This window comes from Vulpes lagopus, chromosome 19, assembly GCF_018345385.1.
Source record: "Vulpes lagopus strain Blue_001 chromosome 19, ASM1834538v1, whole genome shotgun sequence".
NCBI classification, from domain to species: Eukaryota; Metazoa; Chordata; class Mammalia; order Carnivora; family Canidae; genus Vulpes; species Vulpes lagopus.
In genome coordinates this window covers 10,844,785-10,867,087 of record NC_054842.1, presented here as the reverse complement: position 1 = coordinate 10,867,087, position 22,303 = coordinate 10,844,785, and the positions used below count along the sequence as shown (strand labels likewise).

The 22,303-nt window shown below is 43.7% G+C and overlaps 2 protein-coding genes across 4 annotated transcripts in view; one reads left to right on the top strand and one right to left on the bottom strand.

Moving 5' to 3' along the window:
- The window catches only part of ULK4 (unc-51 like kinase 4), a 595,478-nt gene extending 593,713 nt beyond the window's left edge, over positions 1-1,765 (top strand). The window contains exon 37 of the mRNA XM_041734654.1: positions 1,586-1,765. Within this exon, the coding sequence (XP_041590588.1) occupies positions 1,586-1,649 (64 nt within the window). The 3' untranslated portion in view covers positions 1,650-1,765. The remainder of the gene's footprint in view (positions 1-1,585) is intronic.
- Positions 1,766-7,274: 5,509 nt separating this feature from the next.
- Positions 7,275-22,303, bottom strand: part of CTNNB1 (catenin beta 1) — a 39,904-nt gene continuing 24,875 nt past the window's right edge. Inside the window, exons 2-16 of one of the 3 annotated variants that reach the window (XM_041734029.1) lie at positions 20,666-20,726; positions 20,009-20,236; positions 19,553-19,806; positions 19,193-19,431; positions 18,903-19,104; positions 17,656-17,800; positions 14,449-14,552; positions 14,032-14,370; positions 13,616-13,774; positions 11,967-12,086; positions 11,198-11,348; positions 10,989-11,110; positions 9,581-9,641; positions 8,341-8,561; positions 7,275-8,034 (exon numbers count right to left, since the gene is read on the bottom strand). In XM_041734029.1, coding sequence (XP_041589963.1) covers positions 8,353-8,561; positions 9,581-9,641; positions 10,989-11,110; positions 11,198-11,348; positions 11,967-12,086; positions 13,616-13,774; positions 14,032-14,370; positions 14,449-14,552; positions 17,656-17,800; positions 18,903-19,104; positions 19,193-19,431; positions 19,553-19,806; positions 20,009-20,236; positions 20,666-20,678 — 2,346 coding nt within the window. In that variant the 5' untranslated portion in view covers positions 20,679-20,726 and the 3' untranslated portion in view covers positions 7,275-8,034; positions 8,341-8,352. Of the gene's footprint in view, positions 8,562-9,580; positions 9,642-10,988; positions 11,111-11,197; positions 11,349-11,966; positions 12,087-13,615; positions 13,775-14,031; positions 14,371-14,448; positions 14,553-17,655; positions 17,801-18,902; positions 19,105-19,192; positions 19,432-19,552; positions 19,807-20,008; positions 20,237-20,665; positions 20,727-22,303 lie in introns of all 3 variants that reach the window. The other 2 variants (XM_041734030.1, XM_041734028.1) reach the window with 2 other exon arrangements.

Below are 22,303 nucleotides of genomic sequence, written 5' to 3'. Positions count from 1 at the left end.
TGTTCATCTGAAGAAAAAATATGTAGCTGGGGCATTGCTGGAAGTCTGTGGAGACGGGGTGCCATTAGACTACCCCAGTGCCTCTCAAGTGTAAGCCAGAGAGGTAGGCTCTCTGTGTTTTCTGTGAGGTGCATGGGGAAGAACAGGCCGGCTGTCACAGGGGACGGGCCCTCCTCACCCTGCTGGTCCCCGTGGTTTAAGGCATGGACAGTGACTCCCTAGGCTGGGCCGCGGGCCTCCGGCTGCACTGCTGTGAGGAGCATGCACCATCTGTCCCCAGGGACTGGACTGGGGACTGGACTTGTGCGTGAAGCCCCTCTGAGCAGGTGTGCCAGAGAGGGCACAGGAGAGCCCCCAGCAGACAGGAGTTGAGCGTAGAGCACCCAAACCCCTTCCTCTGCAGTGCCTGGCTTTGTGGGAGCCCTCATCCAGCAGGGGCCTCCATCTGCCTTAGGCCGAAGCCGGCACCTAACGGAGCTGGACCCAGACTGGGACCAAATGTGTCAAAACATGGCTCGGGCTCCACAGCGCTGGTAGCCTCTCCTGCAGCCCCGCTCAGCACCCCCGCGGTGAAAGGTCTACGCCGGGCAGACCTGGCCTGGGGAGGGTGCTGCTATGAAGTGGTCTTGTTTGGGCTTTATTCAGAGGTCTGAAGACCTCTGCTCCAATGTGGCTCTGCCAGGGGTCGGCGTACCCTCCTGTCCCTGGGGCCTCTGGGCTGCCCTGTTGCAGGTGGGCAGCAGGACTCCACCAGCTTAGCTTTGACGCATCTGGGATCCGGCTGAGTTCAAACACACTCTTGCCAGCCCTTGGGCCCTCTGATGTGCAGAGCAGGAATGCACGGCACCATCTCTCAACCACAGCCCCGTCCACTGCGACCCGCCTCCTACGCAGCACCCCCACCCCGGGTTATTTGGCAACAGCCCTGTTTCTGTGTAGTCAGGTGTGCCGTGAGCTAATTTTATACTTCAGGGCAGTGCTTTATGTCCCTCTTTTCCTTGCTAACAGTTGTTAAGGCACAGGTTTAAATGTGTCTCAGTTTGTTCCAGTAACAAATTTTCCATTTTAAGCTCTTATTTGGGCATCCACACCTGTAAGAGTAAGAAACCCAAAGCCTTCCGGCTCACTGGCCAGGAAGTGGCAGTATGGAGCAGGGAGAGCCACCAGCTGACGCAGGCCTCCTGGCATCACGGCCCTGACACCCAAGTCAGCCGCAGGCCGGCTCTGGGCAGGCCTGTTGCAGGACCTGGGCTCAGCACGTCAGGCTGCCATCTGACTTCTGACTCGCCCGTAGAGCTCAGCATCAGCGTACCTGGCCAAAGTGGCTCTGATGATTGGGGCCCAGGAGCTCAGGCCTAGTTTAGGGGTGCCAGCATGGCCAGCTCTGAGCCCCCCTGGGACCGTGGGCCGACTGAGGTCCCAGAGCCTGAGTATCCTGTTTCTGCACCTCAAGATGATGAAGGGGCAGTTTTACGAAGTAGCTGGTCCATCAGATACTCAGGTACAAGAAGTCCAGCCTCTTTGAAACAGGGGGCATTTTGGCCTGGAGATGGCTAAGGTGTTTCTATTTTGGTTTTTCTCACAGTTCGTCTGCTGACAGTGTGGTGGCTTCCCTGGCCCTGGAAATCCTGCAAGCTGTTGGACACTAGGCAAGAAGGCACTTAGCACAAGCCTGCTCTGCAGCAAGCCCTCGGCTACACGGTGTCACCGCATACGTCACCACTGTAGCTCTATCTGGACCTAATAAAGTCAGCTAAACCCAGAACCTTCTGGCCGAGGTGTTCTAACTCTGGGCCCTAGGAAACCCACTCAGAATGGAGTGGATGCTTCATTCCTGCAGGATGCATCTGGGAACCATGGGTCTGCTGGCTGTTCTGAGAATGTTCTTTCCCTGTGTGTGCCAGGTAGAAAGCCTGTCTGCTAATCACGTAGATGAGAAGCCACAGTCCTCAGCCTGTGGCATCTGTGAGCAGCTCTCTCCTCCAGAGAAGATTTAATAGACAGGAGTAGGCATGAATGTTCAACTAGCCGCAGCTCCAGAGCAAGCTTTTGGAAACTGGTTTTAGCCTCGTCTTCCTCTCACTTCTACCTCTGGTTTTTCTTCATTTCAGGGACAAACTGATTCCAAGAATCCTGGGGAGGGCTGGGCAAGGCTCCACCAACAGGCAAATGGTGCAGTTTGCCTAAAGGATGCAAAATGCTTGAGGAACCTTGGCCTCTCGGAAGGTCTGCCCATCTAAAGGGCGGGGGGCGGGGGGCTTCTACTTTGACGCCAAGTCCTACTGATTACCCCCTTAAATCCTTATAACCTTTCCAGTTTCTTCCTATGTTCCCTCACATGCCCTTAAACCTCCTACACGAAAATATTTGGTGGACATTGCAGAAAGGTGCTGGGAATGTGGTACTGAGGAAGGCTTACTCTTGAATCTGGACTGCGTCCTGGGCAGCTTGGACCACATGAGCAAGTCCAGGCCCCTCCTCAGCCTCTCTGGGGCCCATGTCCCATCCGTGAAGTGAAAGGGCAAGTCTAGACTAGATCAATAGCTGCCGCCCCCTCCCAGCTCCCATGCTCTGTGCCTTTTAGAAAGAGGGGATTTGCCCCACTACCAGACACTGTCCCCAGCCCAGAGAAGCACAAGTGGGCACACAGGTGGCCTTGTCTAATTGCATCACGAGAAGCTGGTCACACTGTCACCAACAGCCCCAGTGATCTGGGTAGTTTGCCAGCTTCCATGTGGCTTAGTCATGAAAACAGCAGCTCTCTGCCCAACTCCATCAAGAACATATGTCTGTTACCTTATTTACTCGTCACCACAACCTACAAAGCAGGTCGCCTTAGCTTTGATTCCTGAGAGAAAACAGGCTCAGAGGAGGCAGACCGCTTGCCCAAGGCCACAGAGTCTGGTTGAACTGAAGGACCCCAACTCCATAACCTGTGTGTGTCCCTCAGTGGGGTAGCCAGAGCTTGAGCTGTGAGCAGGTAGGTAGCAAGAGTGGTCCAGCCGGAAGCAGGCAGTCTCCTTCCACCTCTCCCAGCCTACTCACTGCCAGTGGTGAGGAGGCTCCAGGCCAAGTCCTGTTGGGGGATGTGCCCCACCTCAGGCTGTGTACCCATGTGGCCCCTGGCCCCACTGATTTTGCTTGAACTCCTGGGGGGTGGGGGGCTGAGCAGCAAGAGGCCTGGCCCTTGGCTCCAGTCACCTTGCCTGCTGGGTCCAGGGACAGGCATATGTCTCCCTATTTTCCTAGGAAATAAATCTGTTCTCTCCTGTCCTTCAGTTCTTGGGTGAACTGCTCTGGAATTCCATGCCTGGTCTTCCCAGAAGGCATTTCAGAGCACTGAAGATTCTTCTTTACCTTTTTTAGCTGAGCAGGAAAGAGTCTTTGCTATTTGAGGGAAAACGAGAAAATCTTAACATTCCAGAATGGTTTTGTTGAGTGGACCATTCTTGGCCTTAAGTCCCGCTACATTGCCTTTTTCAGGAAAGATGTATCTGAGTGGGCAAAGGGCAAGCAGGCCTAGAGTGCACAGCCCACGGTGCCGGAGCTCTGAGGCAAGCCTGTGCCAAGCTTCAGACTGGTGGGAGGTTGGCATCCTGGAGTTAGAGCCTTTTGATTATTCTCCTAAACGTGCCATGTGGAAAGCAGCACCCATGGTCCCACTGAGCTCAGGCATAGGACACATGAACAGGCTTGGCTGGGTGAGCAGGAGGTGGCCTAACCCTTCCTCGCCCTCCCCGTGTGAGGCCCAGACCCTCACATTTGGCTTCCCAGGCTGGCTCCAGTTCTAAGAGAAAGCTGGCCCTGGGCTCCCGGCCCATTAGAGCTCTTGGAATTCTGGCAGTGGCAAGGGGCCCAGAACGACACCCACTGGCCCTCATTCCCCCTACCTTCATGGTTCAGCTATTTGCTCTTTAATTGGCTACAACCACGGGTCAAGCCTCTCCAGACATGATGTCACATGTGTAGAGGTAGGACGCCAGAGGGTAAATTAGGGAGGAGACCAGGCAAATGGCCGCACAGAACTCTCTTTCCCTCCATTAACAGCAGGCCCAAAGCTTCAAGACCTCCCATCCTTACAGCCTGAGAACAGGTGCCCAGAGGAGGGGTCTGTCCCTCTGAAGAGCCACACTGCAGCCACAGGTGTCCTGAGAGGAGGGAACAATCATCAGGGCAACTAAGGCTATGGTTTTGTAGGTCGCAGCAACAGAATTTGCTCTTACCGTTGTTTTCATCTAGCTCTTCCTGGTTCCCACAGTACCCCAAGGCTTTTCAGATGACCTCATGAGGTTCTCAGGTCAGTTCTGTGACCACAGACAGGTTTATCCCTGTGACACAGCTCAGGAAGGGGAAACTCTGGGGGCTACTAAAGCTCTTGGCCAAGGAGAGAGGGGAACTGGGTCTCCCCTATCTCGGCTTGAAGATCCGCTTTTCTCCCCCCACCCTCACCCCCACTCCCCGTGACAGAAAAAAATACAGTGGCAAAATCTATGGATATATGCAGGAGCTGAGATAGGAGCTCCAGGAAGGAACTGGGAGGGATGTGGGGCAAGGACAAGTTCACCCAAAGTTCAGGAGGCCCTGAAAACCTCATACTTCAGTGGGGCTGAGGAAGGAATACAGATGTCACAGCCTCAAATGAGGACCAGGGAAGTATGGAGTCCTGAAGTGACCGTCTCAGGCCCTTCCATACAGGTGATAGAGGTGGCCTGTCACTTGCCCCTAGCTTACTTTTTGGGGTGGGGAGGGCAAAGGGACCCCCTCCCCCCCTCAGCCTGCCCACAGAGGAGGAACAAGCAGCATGATCCTCTTGGCCTTGCCTCTCAACTCTGCAACTGCAGCTGGTGGGGGAATTCACTCAAGGTAAGGCCGTCTTAAATTCTAAGAGGACAGAACAATGGCCATCAACAGGGCACTCTCAGCACTTTATAAACCAAACAGCATGATTCAGACCTGTTTTTATTACAGAAATCAAAACAAAAATTAAAAAGCATTTTTATCTTAAGATCTTTCACCGTCAAGGATTCAAATAACCAGATTGAAGCCTCAAGTCTAGAACATCTGTTCCAACACAGAAGAGCTTCTTTCTTCAGCTAAGTGGTGGACACTGCAATGGGATCAATTGTCAGGTGCCCCCTGTCCTCAGGTAACCACTACTCTGATTTCTGTAGCAGCTTGCTTTTGTTTTTACCATCCATGGGTGATGTCCTCCAGCTTGTCCTTTAATTTAATCAACAAAGTCCTACAGCACGCATTTATGACTTGCTTTTGGTATTATGTTTGCAGGATCCACACTCTGCTGTGTGAAGCTGTAGTTCTCTACTGCAGGACAGCCATTCTCTTGTATGAACACAGCAATTATTGGACACCTGGGCAGTCGTGCAGTGCTCTCCCAAGCCACAATAATGGAGTTTGAGGCAAAAGAAAAATCATTAATACTGATCCTACTTGTCTTTAAAATCTTGGTATTTTGCGGGTTATGGATTTTTTTCCCCCCTGCATTTTGTTTTTCCAAACGGTCACCAATTTTTCCTTTACTAAAAAGCCCCTTTTCACACTGACCTCCAGTACGACCTCTAAAGTACTATGTTCACATCTTCCATTCTCCCCTTATTCCATATTTGCCTCTGTACCAACCAATGTTAACTACTTCTACACTCCTAGTTAGGCAGTGACCACTGGTAGAGCAAGCCTTGCCCTCTCCTTTTTCCCAAATATCTTGGCCTTTGTATTATGGAATACTTGCAGAATCACCTTGTTGAATGAGATGAACTTTACTTTTTTTTGTTTTTAAAGATTTTTTTTATTTATTCATAGACACAGAGAGAGGCAGAGACACAGACAGAGGGAGAAGCAGGCTCCATGCAGGGAGCCCGATGTGGGACTCGATCCTGAGTCACCAGGATCACACCCCAGGCTGCAGGCGGCGCCGAACCGCTGCGCCACCGGGGCTGCCCTGAACTTTACATTTTTTTTTTTAAATAAATTAATTTTTTATTGGTGTTCAATTTACCAACATACAGAATAACACCTAGTGCTTATCCTGTCAAGTGCCCCCCTCAGTGCCCGTCACCCATTCACCCCCAATCCCCCGCCCTCCTCCCCTTCTACCATCCCTAGTTCCTTTCCCAGAGTTAGGAGTCTTTACGTTCTGTCTCCCTTTCTGATATTTCCCACACATTTCTTCTCCCTTCCCTTCTATTCCCTTTCACTATTATTTATATTCCCCAAATGAATGAGAACATACACTGTTTGTCCTTCTCCGATTGACTTACTTCACTCAGCATAATACCCTCCAGTTCCATCCACATTGAAGCAAATGGTGGGTATTTGTGGTTTCTAATGAACTTTACATTCTTAAGTGGAACTTCAAAACTATAAAGAATTTAAGGCAGAGCTCTGAAAATGTTTTCTGATTTTACGAAGTTCTTTAAGTGAAACGCCGTGCTGGGGTACCTTATATGAAGTGAAGCTTCTGGTGATGCTGGCATGGTTCTGTCATGCACTGGAAGGAACCTAACAACCACTTCACCAGGTACAGGGTCTCGTCTCCAATCCCAATTACACTTTAGACCACAGGTGCTTTCATAGAACTTCAACCAAAAGGAAGTGAACATGTTTATCTAATAGTCATGATCTTAATCAAACTGTAATGCCTGGTAACTCGAACTGCTCCCCCCTAAGCACAAAACACTGTCACTTTCTAAAGACCAAAACACAAGTCACAACAGGTCTACTGACTCTGTCCTTAGGGATGAACTAAGCTTGTCAGATCTAGCACCAGGATGACAGGATTACCTGGCAGACAGGTAGAAGAAGGCTCATTCTGGTCTCTGATTATGTTCAAGATAAACATCACTTAAACCATCTTAGTTTTCAGTTCCAAGTGAAGCTGAAGGAATTCCCCTCTCCAAATAAGTCACATTTATGTGAAGGTGCTTGAAATCCAAATCCAGGTAGTTATAATTCTTCATTATTACCTTAATGGAAAGGTACCTTCTGATGGTGTCTGAAGTGGGGGAAGCCTATCTGGCTTTCAGCTGGGTTCTACGTAGCCCAAAGACCACATTACATGCCTATGAATTGAGGTTTCTGGTGCAATTTAACCCAGGACTCACTGTTAAAGTTGGCAAACAATCCCATCTAGAGGTAAGGGGCTCTCTCTCATTACAACTTCAACTTTTTCACTCTGTGTGTTTTCCTCAGGATAAAGCTGAATAAATGAAGTATCCTCACAAACCATTTAATGAAAAGGAGAAAAAGGTGACACAATCGAATGAATTAAAAGTTTAATTCTGAACCATTTTTATAACCGCATTTTCTCTTGAAGCATCGTATCACAGCAGGTTACAACAACTTTGGGATAAAAGGCAAATGGTAAACTGTCCAAAACAAGGTTCCAAATAACACCTCTTACTGATTTACCCTACCCATACATATCCCAAATAAAGTTTTTGATCAAAAACATGAAATAGATCCACCTGCTTATTTTAAGCATATTAAAAAGGAAACTAATTGGACCATTTCTATTTGTCTATTTTATACAAAAAGGCTACACAATGTTACACTTTATTCAGATTACAATTAGAGTGATTATGAATTAGTGTTCTACACCATTACTCAATTCTTAAAAATTAGAAATTGCTGTAGCAGTATTCACTATAACTTAACACTACGAGAGACTTAAAAAACTAACAGTTACTGCAAAAAAATTAAAGAGCTACTTCAAAGCAAGCAAAGTCAGTACCATTACAGATATTTAAAAAAAAATTTAACAAGCAAGGCTAGAGTTTGATAAATTCCATATCCTGTGATCCATTCTTGTGCATTCTTCACTTCTTGAGTCACTCCCAAAATCCATTTGTATTGTTACTCCTCGACCAAAAAGGACCAGAACAAAAAGTTTACTTCAATTGTTCCCATAGGAAACTCAGCTTGGTTAGTGTGTCAGGCACTTTCTGAGATACCAGCCCACCCCTCGAGCCCTCTCAGCAACTCTACAGGCCAATCACAATGCAAGTTCAGACAATACAGCTGTATAAAGAGAGAAAGGCTGCTATTAATGTTTAAAACAGCAAATGTTACTCATTTGAGTATTAAGTTGCAAAAGCTGTGGCAAAAAACATTAAAGTTAATAACTTCCACACATGACCACTTAACAACCAGAAATCTGAGAACATTCAAATGTTCTAAGACATCTCCTTTCAAAGTACGTATCTGTTTTGGTGGCAGATTTACAAATAGGCCTAAACCACTCCCACCCTACCAACCAAGTCTCTCTGAAGTTCTGTAGGCAGAGTAAAAGTATTTTACCCAAACTGGCTTTTTTTAACTTCTTACCTAAAGGATGATTTACAGGTCAGTATCAAACCAGGCCAGCTGATTGCTGTCGCCTGGAGGCAGCCCATCCATGAGGTCCTGGGCATGCCCCAGATCTGGCAGCCCATCAACTGGATAGTCAGCACCAGGGTGGTGGCCACCCATCTCATGCTCCATCATGGGGTCCATACCCAAGGCATCCTGGCCATATCCACCAGAGTGAAAAGAACGATAGCTGGGATCTAGAAGAGTCGGGGTGGCAACAAAAGGGTCAAAGGACAGAGGGAAAGAAGAGAAAGACATATAAAGTTACCACTGAGGTGTGGGCCCTCAACGGCAGTGAACTTGTCTCAGAAAGCAGGCCTTTCTAGCCTTCTTCAACCAAGTCATTACTCAGTGCCAGGCCACCCACGAGGCTATACAAAGTCTGTTTCCATCAGAGGCAGATCTGTAGGTTCTAACCACACCATCCATTTTACCACTGAACATTCTGTGTTTGCTTAGGTAGAGAAACAAAATCCCTGAGGAAGGGCAGCAAGCAGTCTACTGTGTGTATGATGCTCAGGGATCAACAAGTCATGGGCAAGAGATGAAAGAAAAAGCAAGGCGGTCTGACAGATGTAATCTATCTGTTACAAAGTCCAGTGACAGAAAAGTACTAAGAAAATTCAAGCTGCTGTTTCCAATGAAACCTTTACATTAAGGGTTGACATTTATGTATCTGTCACATAAGACAGCTCTATGAGCTGCAGCAGGAAAACCCACATGAGATTATAAACATAAGGGGAACAGTTGCATTTGTTCACGGTCTACCCCCTGCTCCATCTCTATTACCCAGAGTTGAATGAGCTTTTCGTAACACCCTGATAATAGAACTGTGTAGACCCAACCCAGATCTGAGCCTGGGCCTGAGTTCCCCATCCTCTCACTTCCTGGGTGGGCTGCAGGCACAGATATTACAGCATATCTGACCAAAAAAGGGAACACAAAGGCAACTTGTAATATCCTAAGCTGCAGAAGCCCCGTAGTCATGACTCGTATTTGTTGGTGTGATCCTGCTGCCAGCTCAGTGTGCGGCCCAGAATTCCCTAGGCTCCACAAGAGCTACTGCTGCTGACTCTGGAATTTCAGACGTGCCTTTAACTGCTGCCACTACTCTCCTGCCAACACTGGTTTCCCAGATGAGCAAAGCAGCTCTTCTGATAAAGCTTTGGGAGCTTGGGCTTGACCTGGAATTAATCAAGAAATCTGAGACACATACCATCCTGGCGATATCCAAGGGGTTCTCCCTGGGCACCAATATCAAGTCCAAGATCAGCAGTCTAGATAAACAGGTACAAGGTAAGGAAACAAAACAAAAATGAAAATTCTCAAGTATACTCTCTAACATTCTGAAAACAAACTTATTTTCAGATTACAGAGGGAACAAAGAACTCACAGAAATACTTCAAACTCCACCCCTCAAAGATTAACTCCTGATACCCAGAGCAACATGTTTTGTCATTATACACAGTATTAAAAATATTCACTAACTTATTCTTTCAACAAATGTAATAGTCAACAAAACAGGCAAGGTGTCTCTCTCCAACAGGAGTTGCTGACAAACAGGATATGTTCTATGAAAGAAGACTTTAAGCCTGAGCAACTTGATGGGTAGACTGGGAGAGGAACAGGTTTGGGGAAGTACACAGCCCAAGCTGGAACATGTTAACACTGCCCATTAAAAACCCAATTAACACATTACTCACTGTTTGGCAATCTGCTTTTCTTTTTCACCTAACAATCTACAGGATCTCTTTCCATTAATATAATCCACTGTATGACTATGTAGCATAACTGAATGAACTTTCAGCGTGGTTCTAATGTTTCAAGAACAATTCTTTTTAATATTTATTCATGAGAGACACAGAGAGAGAGGCAGAGACATAGGCAGAGGGAGAAGTGGGCTCCCTGCGAGAAGCCTGATGCAGGACTTGATACCAGGACCCTAGGATCATGCCCTGAGCTGAAGGCAGATGCTCAACTACTGAGCCACCTAGGTGTGCCTCAAGAACAATTCTGTACTGAGGACAAATACTGAAGACAAATTCACAGAATTTCAAATAGAAAAGTAGATGAAAAACTGAAAATTTAAAGAGACCATATCAATAAATTGACCTCCAGCTAACAGAATAGAGTGCCTCTTTCCTTAAAAGGAAACATATTTCCCTTTTGGAAAAGCATCTCTTTAGAAAGAGAAAGCGGATACTTTTTTCACCCATGTCCCTCACAAATTCTAATGTTAAGCAGCATTATTTATTCTGAATAGCTGTTTAAAGCTGTGGTTCTGGGCAGCCCTGGTGGCCCAGCGGTTTAGCGCCGCCTTCGGCCCAGGGCGTGATCCTGGAGACCCAGGATCGAGCCCCCCGTTGGGATCCCTGCATGGAGCCTGCTTCTCCCTTTGCCTGTGTCTCTGCCTCTCTCTCTTTCTCTCTTGCTCTCTGTGTCTCTCATGAATAAATAATTTTTTTTTTTTTTATTTTAAATAAAGCTGTGGTTCTTTCTCACAGCGGCTGCTAAAGTAGCAGAAAGGACAGATATTCAAGCCAGGGACACAATGCAAATAAATGTGTGCGAGCATTCGGAGGGGAAACCACATGCTACCAAATAAACATGTCCATATGGCCTACCTCATTCCAAGCCATTGGCTCCGTTCTGAAGAGAGAACTGGTCAGCTCAACCGAAAGCCGTTTCTTGTAATCCTGTGGCTTGTCCTCAGACATTCGGAACAAAACAGCAGCTGCATATGTTGCTGGAAGAGGACAGGAAAAAAAGCCCCTGAGGAAAAGCTGAGGCTTTCCTGTATATATGAGTTAAAGGTTCTGGCTCTTCTACTTACCTACACCTTCGTTCCTAGAGTGAAGTAACTCTGTCAGAGGAGCTGTGGCTCCCTCCGCTTCAATGGCTTCTGCAGCCTCCTTGTCCTGAGCAAGTTCACAGAGGACCCCTGCAGCTACTCTTTGGATATTTTCAATGGGAGAATAAAGCAGCTAAGGAGAAAAACACAAACAAAACCTAATTAAATCTAAGGAAGAAACACAGCAAGCACCCCATTATGGTGCAAACATTCCCAATTCAGAGAAAACAAGGCATTTATAGTACTTGCATTAAATCATGTTCTCGAACTTTATGTTCTCAGGTATTTGATGCTCTTGAACACAGCTTTTCTAGACCATTTTTGGCTACAAACCCTTTCTTCAGTTTTAGTTGAGCTTGGATTTGGCAAAACAGGAAGTGGCTGGAGGCCTGTCTCTGGCAACCCATATCAGCTCTCCTAGCTCCAAAACTCAGTACCCCAAAAGCAGACTATGACGTATCCTCCTTCTTCAGGCTCTAGTCCCAATGCTTCTCCTACTGCCCCAGAAAAACAAAGGGACTTTTCATAAAATTAAATGTACTCAACAAAAAGAGCAAACACTACAGAGATTCCATTTGTCATTCATTGGCAGGGGGCATATGAGCAGAGTGTTGTCATTATCAATGGAGATAGATGAAAAACTGCCCTTAACTTGGTCCCTAATTTTCTGAAATTTTGCTTTTCATTAAAATCCTGAAATTTTATTTATAGACTCATAAAATCTACAACACTTCACATGAAATCAACATACCTGCACAAACAATGGAATGGTATTTAGTCCTCTGATTACGATTCGGTTGTGAACATCCCGAGCTAGGATATGAAGGGCTCCAGTACAACCTTCAACAATTTCTTCCATACGGACCCCCTCCTACCAAAAGAAACATGGTTAACAAATAGGGTATTCTCTTCTCTAAAGTCAATAAATGAAAAGGTTTTCTTTTGGAGTAACATTACCTAAACTAGTTATTCACATTATACACCCAAGATTCCCTCAGAATTTGCAAATGGTTTAGGAATGAAAGAGGATTCCATGACTGAACATTATGGACATGGGCGGGGGGGCTCATGATGGCACTGATTTCAAGCTGCACCCCTCCCCCACACCCATACTGCACACAGGAAATACAGCTTTGAAATGCTCAGAATCCCAAAGATAACTTTCTTACAGTCAAGACACAAACCACTTTAGGTAAAAAGTATATATATAAGATACACAAGGATGGGAAATTAATGCACAGACTGACAAATGCTTTTCTTCCATATGTTCCCTCTATTTTTGTATATCTATGTGTATTGGGTGCAAGTCAAGGAAAGTTTTATCACCAACCACTAAAATTCTATTGAGCTGTCAAGTGGAAGACCCACTCCTCACAACCTCCAAAACTATCTGACGGGTAGTCTACACGAGAGAAGGAAGTTAGTTTTTGCAAAATGTAGGTACTATCCGTTTTCCCTGTTCCTGAGTTTTGAAAAAGGTTATGATTCTGCTTCTAGTGGCTTTTTGATTTTCATAAAGACACAAAACTTGATTTTTATAAAGACACAAATACTCCTTTCTTCCTAGACAAAAGACTGAAAATAAAAGGTATCTTTTGCATTCTTGTAAGCCACCTCCTGGAGACAGGCCAATACCAAAAGGAACAAATAGAGAAAGGCAAAGCCCTATGATGAGGGCATACACATAACTAGCAATAGGAGATGCCCAAAATCTGTTCTGGTAGGCTCCTGTTTTCTAAAGTAACCTAATTAAATAAGAGAAAACTCTTTGAAGACCTGAATCTTCAAAAATAAATTCTAAGGAATAAATTTCTCTTTAGATACTTGTAACGATGCTTTTTAAAGACTGCAAAGCTGACATCAAAACTTTAGGCTGAGATTATCAATCTGGGTAGATTCCAGAAATGCTACTTATTCTTGAAATTTATTAGTATCCTTAGGTCTGTGAAAATGGTTTAAACCATTTCTGGAAGACATAGTAAAAAAGTGTGTTACATACTTACAGGCAAAATTCGTGTTCTAATGGGGAATAAGGGCTCTGAAATCAGATGGACTTGGATTCAAATTATGGTTCTGCTACTTCCTAAGAAGGTGAACCTCTGTATGGATTAGATGAAAACACTGTATGAAGTGCCTAACCCCACAGCAGTACGTAACACCCATGCTTTCTTTGTAAGACTGATGATGTAACAGAGAGGTCAAAATCAACATCACTAAGAGCCACATTATTCCTTTATCTTTTCTGCAGCTACAGAGACAAGTAATTTTTTTTTTTTAAATCATTAGCAAATAGCCCTGCAGGCAGGAAGATGGAGGGAACCAATGACCAAAGAATTCAGGATCCTATGAATTTATGCATTCCTTTTAAATAGCCAGGTGTCACTATTCAGATTTACCTACCACAAACTGCTGCTGTGTTCCACCCATAGATGTACGGCGCTGGGTATCCTGATGGGCACGAACCAGCAACTGAACTAGTCGTGGAATGGCACCCTGCTCACGCAGAGGTGCATGATTTGCTGGACAAAGGGCAAGATTTCGAATCAATCCAACGGTAGCCTGTAGATAAGAAGAATAAAGGATGGGCATGTAACTCAACAAAATCATCTTCTTAGCCTAAAATTCCCACCACACTACTGGTTTCACCTAAAAGTAGCACAGACTTTAAAAATACTTCAGAACCCCACCCCAGCCATACTTCCTATTTACTAAGGAATAGGATTCGTACTTGCCAATCCCTTATGCCTAGACAGCCATCCAATAGCTAGAGGTGGATCATTTTCAATTCTGCAACCTATTTTTGATTGACAGTTTACCTTTATTAGAGGCCAATGGGATGGTGGGTGTAGGAGTTTAACCACAACTGGCAGTCCATAGTGAAGGCGAACAGCATTCTGGGCCATCTCTGCTTCCTGGTGTCGGCTGGTCAGATGACGAAGAGCACAGATGGCAGGCTCAGTAATGTCCTCCCTGTCACCAGCACGAAGGACAGTACGCACAAGAGCCTCTATACCACCCACTTGGCAGACCATCATCTTGTTCTTATAATTATTGCAAGTGAGATTAGAAAGAATTCCAGCTGCACACGTGACCACATTTATATCATCTGAGCCCAGAAGCTGAACAAGAGTCCCAAGAAGACCTTCCATCCCTTCCTATGGACATAAAAACAAATGCTCAGTACATATTCATCTTAATTCTATCACCAAGGCACTGGCATACTCAGAATTTACCTGTTTAGTTGCAGCATCTGATAGATTCCTTAGAGTCCAAAGACAATTCTGAACAAGACGTTGACTTGGATCTGTCAGGTGAAGCCCTAAAGCCTGCATTCCACCTAAGATATGAAAAAAGATCTAAGGTGATGGCCATTAGCTGGCAAGTCCTATCAGCACTGTCCTCTCTAGTCTTAGAGAGTGTCCCTCATTACTGCCAAAGTTTACCCCCTCCATCTAAGTCCTTTATTTGTTAGGCTGTTGCTCAGTTTCCCTTTCTTTTCTAATTCACCTCAACTAGTGACAACTTATCGAGTACTGTTCCTCCCTATGTGGAAAAAGCCTTCGTTATCTCCACTGTCCTCCTTAGGTAATATTCGTATTATTTCCTTTCATCCATTCAATCATCTCAAAAATATTGACCAATACCAGGCCCTGTTTTGAGTTGGAGCTGTACCAATGTGCAAAATATTCTAAGGTCCCCACTCTCGTGGAGCTCACAGTCTAGCTGGAGGCAGACAATAAACAAATACAGTTAATAAACTGAAACTCCATAGTATGCCAGATGATGTTAAGTGCTATGGAAAAAAAAAACAACACAAGAGGGTGGGGGCTACAATTTCAAGTAGTGTAATGAGGGCACCTCAGTGTGAAAGTGACATCTGAGCAAAGCAGCAAAGTCCTGAGGAAACTATGTAAGACCAACTCAACAAGGCATGGGAACACTTATTACCAAGGATTACATGAAAGATGCTGACTCCAAAACACGTGTCAGGAAGGTTTAGGACCCTAAGGAAAGACCTTTATATTGATTGAGAAGTCTAAATGGAAGCCTAATTCCCCACATAATGGGTTAACTTCACCCATCTCTCTCCTACGAAATCACTTCTGAATGTAGTGAGATACTTTCCTTGTCTCCCTGTTCATCTTTTCAGGTCTGTTTTATTTTTTATCTTATTATTATTTTAATCTTAAGTAGGCTCCACAGACAACGTGGGGCTTGAACTCATGAACCTGGAGATGAAGAGTCGCATGCTCTACCAACTGAGCCAGTCAGGTACCCCTTTTTCAGTCTGTTTTAAAATTAAGTCTACCTCTTCTACAAGACAAGGATCATCCCTATCTGGTTCCTTCCTCATAGCACCTCCAGCTACTAACACAGGGACCTGCATAAGGCTAATGCTCAACATTCGTTAAATGACTAGATTCCCCTCAACCTTCTTTCCCCTCACAGATTTCATTCCCTCCCTTTACTATTCACTCTAACAGGGTGGATGATCTCAACCCCAAACTGCTTATCAGAATAGCCCATAGACTTTAAAAACACATACAGTGATTCAGCATGCCTAAGGTTAAGATAAGAGTCCCGTGCAGATGCCTCTGAGGCACACACCCTCTTCCCACCTACACTGACAGGTCAACTCCCAAATTTCTAGCCTAGTCTTGCCCTGCATTTTATAGTCACTCTGAATATTTTCACATCTTAAATTACCTTATTCCAAATATTAACCAACCTATCCTGGTAGTTCCATTTGTATCTTCACGGTACCAATGTTCTCCCTACCATAAACCACTTCTGGTTGTACTGTTAAGCCCCTAAGTTAGTATACTCTATGGGTTCTTTCAGAAATCTCAAAAAAGTCATCCTTTTGCTGTGTACTTTTAATACCAAACTGCTTAATTCCTAGAAGCCTATAACACATCTAGGTGGCCTGGTCTTCCTTGCCTTTGATCATTCAAACTGTCATATATTGTTAGTATTAATATTCCAAACACCCCACTGTGATGCTGATGCTGTGCCACTGCTTAACCATCATTAGTAACTTCTCATCTTCTATAAAACAAAGGCCACATTTTTTAGCATAACATTAAGGAACCCTTTAGAATTTGGATCCCACCTGACACTACAAACTGAACTAAATATTCTACATCTGTGGTTCTAAAGCTGAAATACGGCAGGAATGAACATCTTACAGGCCTAGAAAGTCCTGCAAATATGGTCCTTGCCTAGCCCATCAACCTCATTCTGGGCTACTTACTCATTACTCATTAAATTCTAGTTACACACTCTTCCTCTTTAGCACTTAGAGATCAACAGGCTCTTTTTTACCTTTAGGACATAGCACACGTTTTTCTCTGCCTGGAAGGCATCTAATCCCCACTTCTCATATAACTAACAAGTGCTTTCTCATCCAGCAATCCCACTGTACATCCCCTTCTCAGGGAAGCTCCCTGCTTCCTCCCTCCCTGTTAATTCTGTATCCGTATTTGCTGTTCCTTTCTCCCCTACAGAATTCATTCTTGGTTGTAATGGCCCCATCTTTTACATATTTTTGTCACTCTCACAGAATGGAAGAATAAATGCAGGGGCCCTATCTGCTTGGTTAGCCAATGCAGACCACGTGCTTATTCCAGTGCTTGAAACACAGGTGCTGAATGTCTTCAGAACACACAAATGAACAGCAGAATAACCTAGCTAACTTCTTAAAATGGAGACACCTAGGTCCCCAGTTCCATACACATTTCCAGCTACCTACTGACTTTATCACTTCACTCCAAGGATTCCAATTAAATCCAAAACTCTGCATTTTTCTGCAAGCACTCCTCGTATTTCTGGAATAGCTGGCAGAATTTCATCCCCTTATTGAATATGAATGCAGCCACACCTGTCTCAGTGCCAGCTGCTATCCTGGGTAATCATAATGCCCCTCTCTCCCACAAATTCTCAAATTATTCCAGACAAGTGAGAAAAATAGGTGTTACCAACCCTACACTTTATTCCCAGTATTTTCTTCTAATAAATGCTTTCATATTTCTCCTCTTCCAATTTTGATATGAAACTTGGTTTCAGAGTCCAGGTAAATACTATTAAGTGGGTTAAGAAAGAACTGATGCTAGATAGCTAAAGAGTATCTTTATGATAAAAAAACAAAAGGCCCTGGTTGGTCCACCTACTCCTTTCCTCTGCTACTAACATGCACACAACATAGAGTGCCAAGTAATCAGCCATCATTTTTGATGGCTAACAAGAACTCTATCTAAATGAGGCTTAAACAGCACCAATGCAAGGTGTCAAGTAGCACATATATTTTGAATGTGATCTTGGCTGCAAACTGGTTCTATTCAGTTTCAGCCCATTAAGTCAAGTTATATTACCCTTTTCCTAAGACAAGTAATCTAATTAGAACTATAATATGCTGTACACATGACACTCAGAACACTTACCTGCTTCTACAATAGCTGGTTTATTACTAGAGCACACAGACAGCACCTTCAATACTCTGCTTGTGGTCCACAGAAGTTTCTCATAAGTGTAGGTCCTCATTATATTTACTAAAGCTTGAGGTCCACCACTAGCCAGAATGATCAGCTAAAAAGATGTGTATATAATATTGTTAGTCTTGGAATATTCACCATATGCCCAAGAAAAGCCACACTACCAACCCATTTTTATCATACAAGAATTTCAGCCAGCTTGCCATTGACCTAAATATATCCCTGAACCCCATTACCCCAGATTCCCATACTGGGACGTTTAGCCCCTCTTACACCATTCCACTCAAATTCAGGCATCCCAGTACTCCCAAGAATATCTCAACTTTTCCCCAATATTCTTCCTCTCACACTGATCAGAACAAAAGAAACAAACAGAAACCATGTTTGTATGCAACAGTATTGTCCACATATTAATGGTATATCAAAGCAGATTTCTTGAAAATTTGAGCCAGAACAGGTGCTTAGAACTCCTAATGATTTGGCTCTTGGCTTTTCCTAATCATTATTCACCTACTTAAAATGAAGTATCATAAAATACTCATTCTTGCCCTTTACTTTCCCGCAGACCCCTACTTCCCAACTATCCTGATTTTCTAAAAATAAATCTCCTCACTTCATGCCTCTGCTGATACTGAACTGCTTTCCATTACTTTTTTAAAACATATTCTACAAGGCCCTGAAGGACCTGCCCTGCTAATCTCAATACTCCCATCTCAAACCTTTCCTCTTCTTTACTCTGTAAATTCATCCCTCTCCTCTCTCAGTAGGACTTTCAAAGGTGTCACTTCCTCTCTCTGACCTTCACCTAGTCAGTCTTTCCTCATCCTTGTGAACTGAACTCCACTATCACTTCCTTCCACTGGTCTCTCTAAACCTCCAAAGCAGGGTGTAGTTCACGTATATGCTATCACACAGCCCCTCTACTTCTTCCAGATACATGAATTAAATAATAATTAGGTTATTATCTCTAATTAGTGCCTATCTTCCACCTAAGTATGAAAGCTCTAAGTATGCCCACTGTATCCTTATCACCTAGCCTTATATAAACAAATATTTAAAGAAAAAGAGATGTCCAGCTTTTTTTCTAGGATACACACAAAGGGTGAGGCATACAAAGAATGTGCAAGAGTCCACAGAAGGACATGACACTGGATTCCCCAATGCTCCATGAGCCATACTCAGAAAAATTCTTTTACCTTGCTTTCTTGATTCCCGTAAGCTAAAATCTGAAGGCAGTCTGTTGTAATAGCCAAGAATTTAACATTTGTTTTGTTGAGCAAGGCAACCATTTTCTGCAGTCCACCGGCTAAACGTACTGCCATTTTAGCTCCTTCTTGATGTAATAAAAGGTTGTGGAGAGTTGTAATGGCATAAAATAATACAGAATCCACTGGTGAACTGGGAAGAAAAAAAAAGCCTCATCAGAAAGGCTGTGATGGCACCCTTCTCCTCCTTAGCTTCAAGCATCCTAACCATGTTTTCTTACCCAAGCATCTTCACCAGGGCAGGAATGCCCCCAGACTTAAAGATGGCCAGCAAGCCCTCACGATGATGAGAAAGATTGTGCAAGGTCCCAGCAGTACAGCGAGCTGTTTCCACATCATTTGTATTCTGCATGGTGCGTACAATAGCAGACACCATCTGAGGAGAACGCATGATGGCGTGTCTGGAAGCTTCCTTTTTAGAAAGCTGATGGACCATAACTGCAGCCTTATTAACCACCACCTATAATGTACAGGAATTAAGAGACAGAATTATGATTTTCAAATACTGATACTGGATAAACATTCTGAGGCTCCTTGAGTTTCCTTTAAAGCAGATTAAAAGTAGCCATGTCCTTACTTACCTGGTCCTCATCATTTAGCAGTTTTGTCAGTTCAGGGATTGCACGTGTGGCAAGTTCTGCATCATCTTGATAGTTAATCAAATTTACAACTGCATGTTTCAGCATCTGTGACGGTTCAGCCAAACGCTGGACATTAGTAGGATGAGCAGCATCGAACTGTGTAGATGGGATCTGCATGCCTTCATCTAATGTCTCAGGGAACATAGCAGCCCGCACCCTCTGAGCTCGAGTCATTGCATACTGACCATCAATATCTGGAAAAAATAAATTCAACACTCACTGTTCATAATTCAGCATTCACCTGAATTTGTGCTATCCTAAGTGGTAAAGGTAACATCACAATCACTCCATGTTTTCTTTACCACACCATTTTATTTAAGCTATTACATACTAACTTTTTCAAGAATCATTCTTAAAATTGCCTTCTAACTTTTATTAAGGCAATAAAATACTTACCAGCTACTTGTTCTTGAGTGAAGGACTGAGAAAAGCCCTGTTCCCACTCATACAGGACTTGGGTGGTATCCACATCTTCTTCCTCGGGATTGCCTTTACCACTGAGAGAAGGAGCTGTGGTAGTGGCACCAGAATGGATTCCAGAATCCAGGTAAGACTGTTGCTGCCAGTGACTAACAGCTGCTTTTCTGTCTGGCTCCATGGCCATGTCCAGCTCCATCAAATCAGCTATAAAAATCAAACAGTATTAGCATTACCACCATGGAGATGTTATATTCATTAAAATATCTGTGATGACCCATTGAAATATTGTTAGAAATAGTCAAATCTGAAAGTCAGCCAAGAATAAACAACGATAGCCAGGATTAGCTCAGTGATGAAATATCTATACTCTTAAGGGACCACCTAACAGTTACTCACTGAATTAGTGGAAGAATGGTACTGCATCCAGGCTCCAGAAGCAGTCATCCAGACTAGATTCCTGCTGGTGGCTTGTTTGCTATTTCACCAAGCCATTAGGAGGAGTGAGCAGAAAATGGAGCAAAAGGTAGCCTGACAAGTAAGCAGGGAGAGAGTAAAGCAGGGGGATCTGAGCCAGACTGGGTTAATGGCAATGAAGCAGAGCCCCGATTCAGATTAAAGATTTTTGATACAAACCTTGGGTAGCCATTGCCCACACAGGATTTTCAAAACCGTTGTATGGTGTGCTTCAGATACCCTAAAAGAGTTAATCAGGTCATTAGGATTTAAAATTAGTTTGTTTTTAGTACTTTTAAGTCACTAGGATGACCTGCTAAACATCATGGATTATATCCACGAAAAGCCCCCAAATCCCCCTCTACCATGTGAGAGTGAAAGCCAGACTCCATGGTCTCCTTAATACACTCCCCACAGCTCCACCACTGCTGAACCTCTTTTAGTAAACACCTCTTTTTAGGTAGAAATACAAATTACAGTTATTCAGGATGTCAGAAAGCTTAATTATTGTTGAGGATGAAGAAAATTTATAGTGAAAGCCAAGGTAGGAAAAAACTATTCAAATTCAACTCCTCGAATTCCCGAAAGACCTCTCCCCTCTCTTTTTAACTTCTTTCACTGAAAAATTCAGAGATCTTTCTGGTGAGACTGGACATGGAATTTAAAAAAACACTAGATTTTCACTAATGGTTTTTCTTTCCTGATACAATACAAAGACATCTAAAATACAAAACAGGTTTTGCTGACTGGATCAGAACACTGGGTTTGAGGGATCCCTGGGTGGCGCAGCGGTTTGGCGCCTGCCTTTGGCCCAGGGCGCGATCCCGGAGACCCAGGATCGAATCCCACGTCAGGCTCCCGGTGCATGGAGCCTGCTTCTCCCTCTGCCTGTGTCTCTGCCTCTCTCTTGCTTTCTGTGTGACTATCATAAATAAATAAAAAAAAAAATTTAAAAAAAAAAAAAAAAGAACACTGGGTTTGAGATCTTTTACTGACTAAAATTACCTTTCAAATGTAAATCTGCAACACAATAATCACCCTTTTAGTAAAATCTGTCTAGTTCAAATTTATAGCAATGATGTATTATAAATACAACTATTACTGACCAGAATGCTGTTTTGATCATTACAAAAAATATATACATTACAAAAGTACTATATATATAAATACATAATTTATATAGATGTAAATCCTAGCATCTATGTTTACATTTTGGCCTCACTGTGTAATAGGAAAACACTGAATCACATAGGAAACTACTTGCAAATGAGAACTGTGTTTAATGGCTCACAACCACCAGATATTCCTAATAATAACATTTCCTTTATCACAAAGTATTCCCGTAAACAAGTTTATCTTGCACTACAACTTAACACATTGGTTTACCAATATGTAAAGATATGGACTAAAATATTTAAGCATGAAGTGAGTACTCTATCCATGTAAAAAGGAGTTTAAATGTTTAAAGAAGTTGGAAACTACACTCTGAAGTCCTACTTGCTCTACGTAAAGGAAGCATGTGTTAATTATTCCTAAAATTGCTCTTGCGGTACTAGATTTTTATAGCCACAAAGGTCACTTGACATGTAAAGATAACAAGAGTTGTGGATAGGAATTGTTTAGTGTCCACAGTAGAAACACAACTGATGATCTTTTTTTACATGACAAAATGAAGGTCAGAAAATAATAAAGGTGATTCCTGTCCATAAGAATCTTTTAAGATACCAAGTGGGATTATGTGTTTAATGTTTTGATTCAACAGGACTAGAGTGAGGCATAGAAACCTAAATTTTTAATGAAGATTTCTACAGACCACAC